The sequence below is a fragment of the Antechinus flavipes genome, chromosome 3 (assembly GCF_016432865.1).
Source record: "Antechinus flavipes isolate AdamAnt ecotype Samford, QLD, Australia chromosome 3, AdamAnt_v2, whole genome shotgun sequence".
Lineage (NCBI taxonomy): Eukaryota > Metazoa > Chordata > Mammalia > Dasyuromorphia > Dasyuridae > Antechinus > Antechinus flavipes.
Window position 1 is genome coordinate 406439421 of NC_067400.1, and position 16627 is coordinate 406456047.

The window sequence follows — 16627 nt, forward strand, 5'->3', positions numbered from 1 at the left end:
ACAGGTTCTACTAAGTTTTTTTTTTCCTGTACTTATAATCAACCCCAACATAAACTTATTAAATAGCTACTATGTGTAGGGTACTTTCATGCCCGTGTTCCTCCTATTTGGGATTACCATAATTAATTACCTGTGTTCAATGTAAGGGTAACATATAAATTGAAGCACATATCAATCTCCAATAAGCAGGATTCCTAAATCAAATGACAAACTATTTTATTAGAACTGAAAAATAGAATTAATTAGGTGGAAATTTCTAGCAAAAGAATAATTTTCACTTTGTCCTATTCAGCCAAGTCTCCTGTAGACTCACCCCAAAGTTAAAGATGTATATGATGACTTAGGGAAGAGTTAAGCTTCAACCATCTACCTTGTATCATGGATAGAAGAATGCCTACCTAAATTCTTATTGCTTCATCTTCCAGAAGATTATTACTTGCTGGTTCTCATTTCTGCCTCCTAAAGATACTTTGTGAGACTCCAGAATTTTGTTTCTGTGCCATTTCACCCTACAATTGCCTCTGCTTAAGCTGGGAAATTTTGGCTCACTGCTGTACTCTTCCTCTATAAACTATACTCTGTTCAACTTCTGCCTCTGTAGTCCTCACTGTCCTACTCTCTGCCTCCAAAGCTCTGAACTTTCTGCCCCTTTGTGTTTCCCACTATTGCTATAAAGATCACTGGGGGAAGAAGAAATCATGCTTTATGAAGATCAGGAAGCGGTTCATATAACAAATAATACTTTAATTGAATCTTGAAGGAAGATTGGAAAAGACTGAATAGGATATAACCAGTGAAAGATGGAGAGCTATTTATGAGGAACAGTAAATATAAAAGCTAGTTTGATTGGACCATCAAATACATGAAGAGAAATAAATGATAAAAATATGAAAAGATTGGAAGGAAGCAGATTGTTAGGAACTTTAAATGGAGACAAGAAGAGTGAATATTTTATCCTAGAGCCAATAAGGAGCCACTAGAGTTTATAGGGAAGTGATATGATCTACATTTCAGGAAATTGCTTGTTAGTTTATTGACTAAATTTTAGTCTAGAATTATCTTTTTTCTAAGTAAAATATGGAAATGACATTAGAATAAAAATATTTTAAATGGCTATTCCACGGAGCTATATTTAATTACTAGCTATGCTCCAAGCTCTAAAATCCTTTTGTCTTGGTGCTGGAAATCATCCAAAGTAATTTCTAAGAAATTCAGCCAAAGTACTTTAGAATGGTACCTCAGTGTTTTTATAAACCACAATTTGTTTTGGAAGTGCATTTTCCAGGAAAGTGATTAAATCCTAACAGGCAGTATAGATAAGCAATAAATCCTCCTGAATATTATATCTCTATAGAGTGGTAGAGTAGGGAACACATTTTTTTGTTTCTGACTGTGTGGGTCATTATAAAGAAAAAATTATTTGCTTATAGTCTATTGAAAGATACCTTATAAAATATGTACATAATTTCTAGGAATATTATTTAAACAGTATGAACACCTTTTGTCACTGTCCATTATTCTTGAATTTCAAGTTCTTACTTGTTTTTATAGAAAAACCTGGGCTCTTTGAGGGAATAATCAATACTTGAAGGCCACCCTGTATGAAGTTTCTGCTCCTATAAAGACTATGAATGAATATAGCATGTTGTATCTGTAAAACATTTTCTCTTCTGGCTACCTTTTTCATTCTAAGTGAATTATTCTGTTTTGAAACTAAAGCTAAAGGCTTTAATTTATTCTCAATCTCTTCTTAATCTTTTGTTGCAGGCATGCTTCTGATAATATGTGCCTTTAAGACATAGCAATATAACAGTGGAAAGTGGACCAATTCTTGAATTGGAACATCTAGATTCAATTCTGACCCCTGATGCTTATGATTTTAGAGACTTTAGGTCATTCCTCTAAACTCATTGAGTCTCAATTTCCTATACTATAAAATTAAGAAGTTCAATTAGACGATCTCTGGTATCCATTCCAGCTCAAACCCTTTGATCCGCTGATTTTTTTTCTTTTTCCATAAATACCTTAGTGTTTTTTATACTTACATAAAATTGATTATTACAAAATGTTGTGAACTGAACAAGAAATGATTGAGAAATGCAGAAAAGAATTGTGTCAGTTCTTTCAAAAGGATACAGTAAAGTATAATATTTAGATGCTTAGGCTTGGAGTCAATTCAATTCAGTTTAGTAAACATTTATTAAATACCTACCATATATCAAACATCGTGCTAAGCACAAGAGATACAAATAAGAAAAAGAAAGACTCCCTGCTCTCAAAGAGCTTACAATTTAATGGGAAAGGACCCCACACAAAATATACAAAAGAAAGCTTAAAATGTTGGGAAGGATGTTTCACCCCAGACATGATGATGGTGGAGTGGAATACAAGAGAGAAGCTGATGAGAAATGCTTGGGCTATGAGACCAGTGAACCCCTTTTAACTAGAAGCTTTAGGAGAAATACTTTGTTCTATTCGCCCGCCCTATTCAGGGTATTGAGGAAGTGTGAGTGCTAAAACTATTGCAGTCTCCACCCAGGATGATGAGTTAGTTTTCTAGTGATGAGTTTCATATTGAAAGCAATTTCCCTGAGCAATAAGCTTATGACTTGATCCTCAATTTTTTGTTTCCCTGTACTTTCCCTCCCCCTAGGAAAACTTACTCATTTTTTTTTTCTTCCTTTGCTATGGCTGCATTTTCTGCATCTGGTGGCTTCTTATATTACTTGATTTGGTTAGAAGCAACGGCAATGAACTTTGGAAACCTTTCACCTTACCATCTGCCCAGGAATTCTTCTCACTCTGAGTTATTTTATGAAATATAGCACCCTTATCAATTAAAAAAAATCTTAACCCTTAACAAATAAAAAATAACAGACATTTCATAGTTTCTCCACAGCTTTGTGTTTGGTCCTCTTGTTTTCATTTTCACATGGAAAGGTCCCATGATCCTTAGGGTACAACAGCAATAATGCTTCTTCTTAAATGCCATTTCCACTACTGAAATCATATCAGTTTATAAGGCCGAACCATTTGATAAATTAAACAATTTGATAAATTGATAAATTTGATAAAAATTAAATAAAAATAATAAAAAAAAATAAACCTCAAGGAACTTACATCCTATTGAGAAAGATAATTTGTATCTATACAAATATATAAAACAAATATAAAGAGAATAAATGCAAGCAGTTGGGGGAATCAGGACAAGCTTTATGTGGAAGATATTTCCTCAGTTATATCACTTGAGAACATACCTGAAACTGAAATAAAAAGTTTTAGAAAGAAGTGTATTAATCATCAGGCAGAGAGGATGACTATAATAGGTGGCCTGTTCCACCAAACCTCTATGAGTTGAAAATTATATTAGGCTCAAACAAAGAAGCAAGCAAAGTCATCTAATTGACTAATACAAAGGCATTGTCCATATAAAACACATAAATTACTTGAGCTGTATAATGAGAAGAAACTCCTTACATTACTTGTAAAGATTTCCACTGCTAAAATCACATCAGTTTCTAATATTGAGCTAGTTGGCAAAAACATATGAAACAGTTTCTTATGTCTTACTAACCAATATTTGGCTCCCCTGTGAAGTTTTTGGGGTCAGCATAACCTGGACATTCTGAGTTAAACATTAAATGATTTTGTTCTCTAAGCAACAAATCTGATTTCTCAGCCAAGCAGGGCTGGATTCAAACAATGCATGAAAGTTTTCCTATAATTTCCTCGTTTGGAGCTTTTAAAAACCCAACACTGCATTATTAGTGAAAATATAGTTACAGAAGCAGAGAATTAAGTTAAAAATTCAAAGAAAGTTAATTACTTTCCAAATCAGGTAATGCACAACTTCATTGTTTATCAAAAACTTGATAGAGGGGAAGCTAGGTGTACAGTGGTTAGAGCACCAGCCCTGAAGTCAGGAGAACCTGAGTTCAAATCTGGTGTGAAGCACTTAAGACTTCCTAGCTGGATGACTCTAGGCAAGTCACTTAATCCCAATTGCCTAAGCAAAAAAAAAAAAAAAATTGATAGAATTCCTTCAAGGAATGATAGGGACCTATTCTGGTGGCAGTTCATAATCAGAAGGATCAAATGGGGTTAGCATCAGGGGTTGTAAATCAGGAAAATTAAAAAATGCAAACAAATGCAAAAGCACAATAGCTAAGACCAAAACCATAAGACAGGGAGATTTCCTAGTCATTGAAAGAACACACAAGTATATGTGACACAAGTATAACAAAAAAAGTTTAAAAAACTCATAGTCTCATGTTTTCTTTAATGTCATAAAAGATGAACAAATTTAGTTAAGCCAAATCCTAATCTCATGTGTCCTGAAGGAAACAGACCCATTTAAACAGATTTTATAAGTAAACTAAGTCAGGTTATAGATTCAACTACATTTTAATTATCTTAAAGCTTAGATGTTCCATGTAATTATCTGTCCCTTGGAAACTCTGGAATAGACCTCATTCCCATTAAATTCTGGGGGATTGCTTCTATTAAATTTGGTTTTCTGAGTACTAATTTATGTGGTAAAGCCAGTTCAAACCTTATAGAGATAATCCTTATCCTTCTTTCATTGTTTTTGATAAACTTTTCTTTTTGGGATCTCTTTCAAGGAGGTGATTGGTGGATTTTTTCAACAACTATTTTACCTTTTTTTCTAGGATATCAGGGTAATTTTCCTTGATGATTTCTTGAAAGATGTTGTCCAGGCTCGTTTTTTTTGAGCATGGCTTTCAGATAGACCAGTAATTTTAAATGATCTCTTCTGGATCTATTTTCTAGGTTAGTTGTTTATTCAATGAGGTGTTTTACATTTTCTTCTTTTTTTAATTTACAATAAATTTATTTGACTTATTCTTGAGATCTCTGAGTTATCTGCTTCATTTGTCCAAATCTAATTTTTAATGAATTATTTTCTTTGGTTACCTTTTTTACTTCCTTTTCCATTTGGTAAATTCTACTTTGAAAGGAGTTGTTTAATTCAATGGATTTTTTTTTTCATTTCACCACATCTAATTTTCATGGAATTGTTTTCTTCAGTCAACTTTTGTGCTTCCTTTTCCAAGCTGTTGACTTTATTTTCTTCCAAGATGTTGACCTTTTTTTCCCCCTATAATTCTACTAGCTTCATTTCTTTTCCAAATCCTTTTTGAGATCTTCCAAGAGAACATTTTGAACTTGAGAGCAATTCACATCTCCTTTTGAGGACTAACATGGACACATTTTGCCATTGCTGTCCTCTTATGGATTAGTGTTCTGATCTTCCCTGTCATGTAGTAGCTTCTATGGTCATGGCTCTCTCTGCTTTTTTGCTCATTTTTAAAGTTGAATTTTGCTTCTAGGACATAAGGGAGATTGTCCCAAGGTTCTTTTGTAGGAGGACAGGGGCCTCTCGCTGGGATTCTGTGCTGGAGTTGGAAGTGGCACCAGTTTTCCTACTGTGCTGGCTTGGCCTGGCCTAGGCCAGCCTATTGTGCCAGGGTTTGGGGGCTCACAATTTGCCTTCTGTACTTGATTTGAAGTTCTCATAGCTGGCCTACTAAATCACTGTCCAATTGAGTTAGAGCAAAGGGAGCTTTGCTGATGGTCTGTAGACCCCATATGGGTTTTCAAAGAGTTGAATATGATGAATGACTGAACAACAACAATTCATTCATCTAGCTCTCTATCTATATCCTAATTGTTAGAGAAAACAATCCAATTTTTATTGCTTTCTAAAGTTAAAAATTTCTATACTATTAAGATATAAAACTTTCTATAAAATTTAAAAAGTAAATCTTTTATATCTTTATCACATCACATCTTTGTTCTATCTAGAGAATATATATATATATATATATATATACATATATATATATATAAATACAATCCTTATATGTTATCAAGGAAAGAATTTGCACATATTTAACATATATTTTGAAAAATAAAAAAGCTGTTATAAAAAAAGAAACAATGATATACTTTAAGAACCTACTCATAAACATGAACATATAACTATTAATGAATATAAATTCATTTTTTAATTTTAAAATTTAAAGCTATAATATTTGCATCCAATTATAGTAACTCAGAGATGTTTGAGTATGTAGCAACTCCTCTCTCTCTCTCTCTCTCTCTCTCTCTCTCTCTCTTCACAGACACACACTATATATATTTATATATATCTACATATATACATATATGTAGATATATATATTTTACTGTTTATCTGACCTAATTTGCAATGAAAGAAATAAGGGACATGATTATAACAATATCAAGACTGTGCCTTCTAGGGCACATCTGACATCAGGAAAAGGAAACAGGAAGTTTCCTTAGCTCTGTTTGATTCCAGGTAATAGCCATGGTTAACATTTATTTTGGAACAAACTATTATTCAGCAAAGTTTCATGTTATTCAAAAGCTATCTGAGTCAAACTCAGACTTAATCAAGTGGGAACTTTCCTGTTCAGAAAAGAAATAGCACAATGAGAAAAATGGGTCAAGAGGATCCTACCATAGCATTTGCAATTGCCTGCTCTTAATCTTCTAGTCACAGACAGCCACCTATAACAGTTCTCAGATTACACTTCCTTTGAATAGCACATGGCATTTCCCTTGAATGGTGGCTTATTGATAAGCATACCTGAAATCAGAACTCTGAATAACATCAAATTACATTCTTGGGAAATTTTACCTCAAATAATATGTTTCATTAATCACACTTTAGGGCTAGTTATAATTATTGTTATTTTCTCATGTTTTACAATAACAGTTAACAATAAACATGTGAAAGATCTTGTGTTACTCATCCTTTCTCACTTAAATCCATCCTGGAACTTAATCACAATACAATAAAAATTAGAAAACTAGCAAAAACTAAATGTTTAAGATTTTTAAAACAGAAAACAGACTGTCAAATAACATTACTCCACTCATAGGGAACAGCTAAGATGGAAGATGGAATATCACAAGAGATGAAAAAAGGCCAATCTTGCTGGTCATAGATTGCAAAAAAAAGTAATGTCTAATAGGTCTCTTAAAAAAATGGGTTGATAGCAGACTGTGAAAGACTTGCCAAACTATACAAGGGAATTTTTATTTTACTTAAAAAACAATAAGGAGTCATTAGAATTAATTGGTAGATAGGAGAAGAAGTAATATGGTCAGATCTGAGCTTAAGGCAAATAACAAATAGCAGTTTATTGGATGATCTGGAATGATGAAAGACAGGGAAGATGAGTAAAGAGAAGTTACACATGAGAGACATTGTCAAAGAAGAGAGTAAAAATAGACAATTGTCAATCAATCACCCTGGGGTGAGCCAAAGCTGGAAACTCCAGAGACTGGTAGGGTGGTGGTAGTTTTGACAGAAATGGGGAAATTTTTGGAAGAGGGAAAGGTCTGGGATGAAACAAAATGACTGAGTGTTTATGTATATAAGGAAAAGGATTGAGGGGATTTGGGGAAGATCCTCATGGGATCTTTGGGGAAAAAAAGCTCTTCAAATTCTTGACATTTGCCTTCCTGTTTCATTTATTGCTTCTCATGTCCTTTCCTTTATACTTGTTTTTGACCAATGACATATGGCAAGGGGAGTGGTCAAGGAGAACTTGAATCTTTCCCAAAATAAAGGTTCTTAAATGCATTGAACAAATTCATTGAAAAACCTATTTCAAGGAATATATGTGTGTGTGTGTGTGTGTGTACATATATATATATTTATTTATATTGAGATGCATATCTCAAAATATTATCATAGCAAATGTATATGTGTGAGTGAATGTGTTGTGATATATCAACATTTGATCACATAAAAATATATACACATGTACACATGTACAAGTGTGAATATGTTTATATATAAATCAGCTTCAGTGTCACAAAACATGCCTAAATTCTGCTGGAAGTTAGTTTCAACTGCTATGCATTATAGCCAATTTTCTAAGACTACACTACAGGATAGATGGTGATCTATGTTGGTAGATGGAGTTCATGTGAGAGTTCTATGTTATCAATGAAATCATAGTCTCAGAGCCTATTCGTGCAATAATACTTATTATGCCAGCAATAATAAAATATGAACCAATAAATAAATGATGCTTTGTAAGTATGTAAGTGCATACCCTTATTAGTGTCCTTTGTAATCTTAGAAACAATTAGTAGTAAATTAATACTTTTGCACTCTTTATAAAGAAAACACGAACATTTGAAGTAATTCCAAGACATTTATAAAATGAATCTTTCTCTTTTTGTTTTTTAGACTAAGATGCTTAGTAAAACAGCTGGAAAAAGGTGATATCAATGTTGTGGACTTAAAGAAGAATATTGAATATGCAGCATCTGTGTTGGAAGCTGTTTACATTGATGAAACGAGGTAAATCTTCATTTCTCTGCCCATTCACATAAAAACACCTTCAAGTATATCCTTGCCAGAGTATCTTTTAGAGATATAAAGTTTCTGCAGCTAATAAATGATACAAAGATCATTTCTCCTACTCATGTACATGAAAATGGATGTCATCACTAATCTTGCTGAGCCTATTTCATTACCTATAAAATGAAGATGATATCTGTAATAATTTTCTCATAGAGTTCTTGAGAGGCTTATATGAGAAAATATATATAAAGTCTTCTCAACCTTTAAAGCCTTATATAATGATTTATTATTTTGATTATAAACCCCAACTCCTAAACTTATTTTTTTCAAAATTGTAAAATTATTTTTTTCAAGTCAGACATTTCTTACTTTTAAAAGTATTCATATGAATCTATACCTAATGTTAAAGAATTTGTTCTTTAATGTAAAGAGGAAATCTTTTGCAACAATTAATGTTTTCTCAAAGTAGAATTGGGTTGTTTTGTAAAGTGTAGAGTTTCTTTTTACCATAGATCTTTAAGCTGAGTCTTCATATAATACTTTGTTGAGATGATGTAGAAGATTCTTTTTAGGAGAATTTTGGGCTGGAGAATGTCTGAAGTACCTTTCAAGAAGAGAACCAAGGATGCTATAGATAGGTAGAATAAAAGATCTGAGTTAGTGGGTGGGGAGGGAAGCAGATTGGGCTCCCTTCTCTACTAACCAAACTTTCCTCCATAACCACATTTGCATAGAAGCATCAAATTTCTACCATCCTGTTCTTTCACACTTTATGTTTAGTGGATGAGGTCCTGTACGCAGACATAGGTATAACGGGGCTGCTACCCTCTGCCTAGGTTCAAAGACAAAGATAGATCCAAGTAGATGTGCTTACACTCGGAAGAGAATACATCATCAATACACATACAGTAGAGGGGAGGAGGGTATGGACAATCGCTTCCTCCTCTCTGTCCCTATTATGGTTTAATAAACTTGCTTTCTCCTCTTCCCACTTCAGAAAGACCAGGCAGCATAGTGTCTGGGGGAGACAGAAGCTAATGGCCGTGTGCTCTGTGCCCTGTCCCATCTTACTTCCGATATCAAGGCACTAAGGTGTTTGTTTACTGGTTCTCTAGCTGCTCCTCTAAACAAAACCTCCTGAACTTTCTTTCTGCTATAGTAGGGAAGTCCTAGGATGTTGTAGAGCTTGGATAGGGAAAGTTGTGGAAAACTTAAAGTTTCAAACAGGTTTACCCTTTGATAATGAGACAGCCCCATTTTTTTCCCTCTTCTCTTCCTCAGTAATATAGTAGAATTTTAATAGATAAGGGTTTTCTAGGGCTTGTTTTGTTGAGATCTCTGAATGGTTAGCATTACCACAAGTCTTTTTGTAAATAGGTACCCTCTAGATTCCCCAATATAACCTCAATATCATTAAAACTTATCCTTTCACTTCTTTCAAGCATTTATCTGTTAGGTCTAAGCCTAGACCCTTCTAAGTACATAAATTATAGTTTAAATTTATGCCATTTTCTATTTAGGGAAAATGGACATTGTTCTAGCAGGAAGAAAAAAAACAAAACAAAACTACATACATATTCCTGACCAAAGCAAGTGGATTAGGGAGTTGAGAGCTGGTTTCACATTCTGGAAGATATAGGTTCAAGCTGCATTCCTAAAACATATTGTTTGTATAACCTTGGGCAATCACTCAGTCTTAGTCTATACTAACCAAACATGCATTGTTAGAAAGTCTCAACTTCAGTTACCTAAAGAGAAGAGTCAACTATCTGTGCAAGAGTGCCAGAACTCCCAAGTATAGTCCAAACCAGATTGAAATGGAAATAAAAATTGTTAAAAATAAATAAATAAATGAAAATACAATATAACATAGATAATGTTGATTTCTAATTTTCTAAGTCAATATGCAATCTGTAGGGATATGCCTCTATTTGTGATTGATACCACAATCCTAAACTACAGAAATTACAGGTTTATACTCTATTCTATTTATGAAAAAGTTATATTAATCTCAGGGAAAGTCCATTGGAATTCATGTCCTACCCCAACTCATCCCCCTAGCACCCCAGCTTAAGTTCAAAAAAGGATAATGCTTCCAAATGTTTTAAATGTTCCCCTACTTTTTAAAGTACCAAAACTTCTTCCCAAATAACTATTACAGATGAAATTAATCTCATAAAAAGGATATAAGTAGCAACCAGATTTTACATTTTTAAGATATATAGACACAAATAAAAGTGCAAAGAAGTATAGTCAGGAAGAAAAAAAAAACAGCATTGGTTGCTTTGGGTCAGCAGCCAGAAAGGATAGATTTTTGGTTATTCTTCTGTTTTTTCTTCCTTCAAATGAGTATAAAGGAAAGGTGTGGAAGTGAGTATCCCATAATTCAGCTGAAAAGTTTGGATTCTTGGAGATAACTCTCTTAGTAGCTATCTAGGAAAAATATATAATGCTTAGTCAGGCTAGAAAGTTAAAAAATCACCAAAATGCTAGTCAGCTCTTGTTAATTTTTGTTTTTTCTATCCATTCTGATTTCTAATTACCACTATTCTATAATAACAGCTTGCAAGAATCTCAGAATATAGGGGGTACAGGCTAAGCAGAAGAATATGACAGAAAATATGGACTGACAATTAATTTGTGAAATTATTAAATGTCAACAGGCATACCCAGTTCTTTCTATACTCATTGGGAAAGACAACAATTGGCATTAACCACAAAAGACTCAAAGGAAAGGAAAAGAGACCTATATTTAAACAATTTTTCTGGTAGCAAAGAATTGGAAATTGAGGAGACATTAATTGGAGAATGGCTAAACAAGTTGTAGTATATGAATATAATGAAATACAATTGTACTATAAGAAATGATGAGAAGATGGTTAAGAAAAACGTTGAAAGACCTCTGTGAACTGATGAAAAAATGAAGTGGATAAAACTGGGGAATCACTGTATTTAGTAAGAGCAATATTTTAATAATCAATACAATGATTCAAAACATTTCTGAAAAACCTGTGATAAAAAAAGCTATCCACCTCCAGAGAAGGAATTGATAAATTTAGTGCAAATTTTCTCACTTTAGTTTTCTTGGTTTTTTGTGATATGGCTATATGGAAATATGTTTGGCATGATTTCACATGTCTAATTGATACCATGTTTCTTGCTTTCTCAGTGGGTTGGGGAGACAGGGAGAAAATTTAGTACTCAAAATTTTGTAAAAAGACAAAGTTAAAAATAAATAACACATTTGAAATAAACATTTTTTAAAATAACTGCAAAGGGTGTGAGGGTGAATAGCAAAAAAAATACAGAGACAAGTTACAAAAAGTGAGAATTCAGAGGCAGACAGTGCAGAAATGAGATGGTGATGAGATGGTGAAAGGAGGCAGGCAGCGTGAGAAAGAGGATGAGAAAGAAATGAGTCACTTATATAACAGTAGGTTAGAATTGGGAGCACTTGAGCACCATGGACTTTTAGGATATGGAAGAACATTCGGAAAAAGTTTGAAGACTCATTTTTATAGTTGTTTTTTTTTTCCTGGAAATTGACCAACTCCTGTCTGTGCCACCTTGTGGTTATTTAATTAACATATCCATATCATCTCGAAGTTATCAATAAAACTTCAAAGTTGTCATCTAAATGTTATTAGCACCTTTTTTTATATTCTGCTGGCCTGAAGCTAGGGTAAGTCTGGATTTTTCTTGGGATTTACATATCCTAGGAGCAGAACCCTGGCTGCAGTGTCTAGAGGGATTCTTCTGATTCATCACATATTACCAAAATATGAATTTTAGAAATGAAACAGTTTGTAAATTATGCACCTTTGATTTTTGGGACATGATTTCCAGCTTTCTCTTATTTCCTGCTATTGCAGGAAAATTATTTATACTGGCGACTTATAAACTTGCTATATTGAGTAAAAGAGAGGGTAATCAGAAGAATCAGAACAAGGTATGATTTTAACACAGGATGCACTTCTCAAACTCCAAATCATTATGTGTTTCTGTGTGGCTCTCCCCATGGCATGTTTTCCAGCTTCTCTTTCCTATAATTTCAGCAACAAGTTTAAAACATCACTAAACTAAAAGGAAGCTAAGGATTCAAAATATCACATATAGTTTAAAGAATGGACCCACAATTCCATTGACCATGATATCTCATGATTTAGTTTGAAATAAGAGGCAATTCAAGTATTAGGAACACAGCAGGATTGTTAAAAAAAAAAAAAAAAAAAAAAAGCACCACTTTACCCAGAACCTTTTGTAAGAGGAGATTGTGAAATACAACAAAACTTGATTCTATAGATATTGTTCACTGTAGGAGCCAAGGATACTGGTTAACTTATCTTTCATGCCATCACATTTGCTTCAGTGGAATTATAGCTACTTTCTTCATATCTTTTGTTGAAAGTCCTTTAATGTCAATGATATTCAAAGAGGAAAACTACTTCTTTCCTCATCATAGTTGCAATTTTTAACAAATATAATAGTTTTGTACTTTCCATTATTCACTTAGGGATACATGAAATAAAGCTTATTATAAAAAGAGGCAAAATAAAAAATAGTACTTGTTTTCATTCATAATCATACTGTATTAGTATAAAAAGGTATCTCAGATTGTTTAATTTAACCTTATTTTTAGTGGAAGAAACTAAAATTCAGTCAGTAACATTTATTAAGTACCTACTATGTGTCAGGAAATGTGCTAAAAACTGAGAATACAAAGAACAGCATATGACCATCAGTTCTTGTTCTCAAAAAGCTCATAATCTAAAGTAGAGAGAAAATATAAACAGCTATGTATAATTAAACAATGTCCAGGACAATTTGGAAATATTAGAGAGAAGGAAGTAGTATTACTGGGGAAAAAGCAAGAGTTCTTGAAAAACATGAAACTTGCTGGGTCTTGAGAGGAAGAGGAGGAAGGAAAGCATTGCAGGCATGGAAGAAAAACTGAAAATCCCCAGTTTGAAAATGGAAAGTCTTAATCAAGAATCAGCAAAGAGGCCAATATGACTAGAGCAGGATATGAAGAGTTTTCCAAAGAGATGCTTTTTAAAAAAACTCTGTTCCTTCAGCTCAGTGGTCTGAAACTCAAATAGAAACAGGGACCAGTAAAACTTATTATATAAGAATTACTGCTGGTGACATATAAACTCATGAAATTATGCATCAACATTATCTGTTTTTATTGTATTTTTCTTAAATACTTCCCAATTACTTTTAAATTTAGTTTGGGCTCATTAGGAAGTGTTAAGTAGCAGTGGTTTAGATAATAGTGAACCACTGAGAACTGTGAAGTAGAGAATAGAGGTGACATTAATCAGAACTATACTATAGAAAAATCATTTTGACATTTGAATGGAAGATGAACTGCATTGGGGAAAAAACTTGAGACAGGCAGCCCCATTGTCAGATTATTAAAATAATCCAAGTATGTAGTAATGAAAGCTTGGATCAGGATTATGGGAATATAAGAGGAAAGAAGGGAGATTATTAAAGAGATGTAATGAAGGAAAAATCAATAGGCCTTGGTGAGAAATTGGCTATAGGAAATGAGAGGAGTTGGGAATGACAATTAAGTTATGAGCCTGGGCAACTAGGAAAATGGTGTAAAGTTTGGAAGAGAAGAGGGGTTTGTGGAAAAGACAGTAAGTTCAGTTTTGGACATTATGAGTTTAAGGTATCTACAGGAAATATAGCTTGAGACATGTAATAAGTAGATAGAAATTTGAGATTAGACTTCAAAAGAGTGGAAAAATGGATAAGCAGACTAAAGAATTGTTAACATAGAAAGAAATATTTGAATCCATGGGATGTGATGAGATCAAGTGAAATGTTTTAGGAGGAGAAAAGGAAAGGGCTCAATATCAGGCTCTATGGTATTATAACCCTGTGGTTAGCAGACATAACCTAGATGAAGATCCAGGAAGTAAGGCTGAGAAAGAGTAGTCAGATAGGAGGAGAACTAGGGGAGATTGGTGTCCTGAAATCCTAAAGAGAATATCAAGGAAAAGTTGACCAATAGTGTCATATGCTGCACAGAAATCACAACAATCATGAAGAAAGATAAAAGAACATTAGATATGAAAAGAACATTAGGAATTTTGGAGAGAGCAATTTTAGTTGAATGATTTGGTCAGATGCTAGACTGTTGAATTAAGAAGAGAGTGAAAGGAAAGGAATTAGAGGCATCTATTTTAGATGGCATTTTCAAGAAGTTTAGCTTACAAAAGGGAGGAAAAATATAGGATGATAGCTATCAAGAATGCATGGATCAAGTAAAAGTTTTTTTGAATATGGGAGAAATATTGACATGTTTGTAGTCAATAGGGAAGTAGTCAATAGACAAGAAAAAATTAAAGATAAGTGAAAGAGTGGGGGGATGGTAATCCACTAGATAAAATAGAGTGGAATAGGATTATTTGTGTGTGTAGAAGCATTTCCTTTCATAAGGAAGCATTTTGTGAGACTGGGGTGAAAAGGAACAGTGGTAGAAAGTATCTGTGTGATGAGAGATGAGAGAGGGAGAAGAGGGAGCTTTCAATGAATGTCTTCAATTTTTTTTCAGTAAAATCTAAGAGAAAATTCTCATCTGAGAAGGTGGAGGGGAAAGGGAAACATGGGAAGTTTGGAGAGGGATGAAAAGATTTGGAAGAGTCCTGTGGTGAATGGGATAGTGAATTAAATAATTAGGGAAGTATAAAAGAATTTTTGTAGCAGTAATGGCTCAATTGAGCTTATGTAACCATGATGCTTGGATCCACTACAAATTTATATTACATAATTTCAACTGGGAAAGAAAGACATCAAAAAAATAGGAAGTATATTAGATATGCAGCATGTTGCAGTAAAAAGAGTATTAGATTTAGAATGAGAAAATGATACTTTAGATCTTGGCTTTTCAGTTTAGTTTCTATGTGACCATGAGCAAGTTACTTAAGCTGAACCTCATTTTTTTTCTGTCAAATGAGAATAATAGTCCTAATACCATTAACATCACAGAGCTATTTTGCTGGAAGAACTTTATAAATCTTTGAGACACTATATTCTGCTTGTATAGAAATAGTCTTTATTTGATTTTATTCATCCAGGTTGTCCTTCACTTTTGTGTATTTATATTTCCAATCAGTTATTTTTCTTTTTTGTTTCATTGGAGTGACTCAGCATCATGCATTCTAATTTTTTATCCAATTAATCAATATTTATTAAGGAGCTACTATATTCTAGGCAATTTGTTAAATATTGGGTATAAAAAAGGTAAAATACAATCTCTGCCCTCAAAAATCTCACTGTCTAATGGGTGAGACAATATACAAAGATATACAAAGTAAGCTGTATAACAAGAAGAATAGGAAATAATTAACAGAGAGAAAGCACTAGAATTAAAGGGGGTTGAAAAAGGTTTCCTATTGAAAATGGGAATTCAGTTGGGAATTAAAGGAAGCCAGGGAAGTCAGTAATAAAATGTAATGGAGAAATAAGAACATTCCAAACATGGGGAACAGCCAAAGCAAATGCTCCAAACTAAGAAATGAAGTATTTTGTTCTCATAACACCAATAAAACCAGCATTACTGAGTAAAAATTATGTGATGGGGAGTAAGATATAAGAATATTGGAAAGATGAAAGGGGGCTAGGCTATGAAGGGCTTTCAATGTCTAATAAAACTTTTTTAATTTGATCTTAGAGGCAGCAGGAATTACTGGAGTTTGCTGAGTAGGAGGCAGTGTAACATGGTCATATCTGTTCTTCAGGAAAATCATGTGGTGGCTGAATGGAGATTAAATTGGAGTGGGGAGAGACTTGAGGCAAGCAGACCTACCAGCAGCTATTGCAATAGTTCAAGTATGAGCTGATGAGAGTCTGTACCAGAGAAGTGGCAATATCAGAGAACAAAAAGGGGTATATTGATAGATTTTGCAAAGATGAAATCTAGAAACCATGGCAACAAATTAGATATAGAGGAGGTAAGAGATGGTAAGGAATAATCAAGTATGATTTCTGGGTTGTGAACCTAAGTGACTGAACAGGTATTATAAACCATAATTTTTAAAATTGTAATTCTTAACCTTACATGGGATATCATAAGTGAATATGGAGACTATGAAATTATGATTTATTATCAGTAAATGTTTGATTTATCTGCCTATTTTAAATACCTATATTCATAGAAATATATATATATATATATATATATGTAAATTTCTTGGGCAAAAAGAGGTTGGAATTGGAAAAAAAATTAAGAAGCTATTATGTTAG

At 33.3% G+C, this 16627-nt stretch overlaps 1 protein-coding gene across 6 annotated transcripts in view; it reads left to right on the forward strand.

The window, feature by feature from the left end:
• PDE1A (phosphodiesterase 1A) overlaps window positions 1-16627 on the forward strand; it is a 476490-nt gene that overhangs the window by 273818 nt on the left and 186045 nt on the right. For all 6 annotated transcript variants that reach the window (XM_051986090.1, XM_051986089.1, XM_051986088.1 and 3 more), the window contains exon 2: window positions 8252-8365. In XM_051986090.1, the coding sequence (XP_051842050.1) occupies window positions 8252-8365 (114 nt within the window). The remainder of the gene's footprint in view (window positions 1-8251; window positions 8366-16627) is intronic.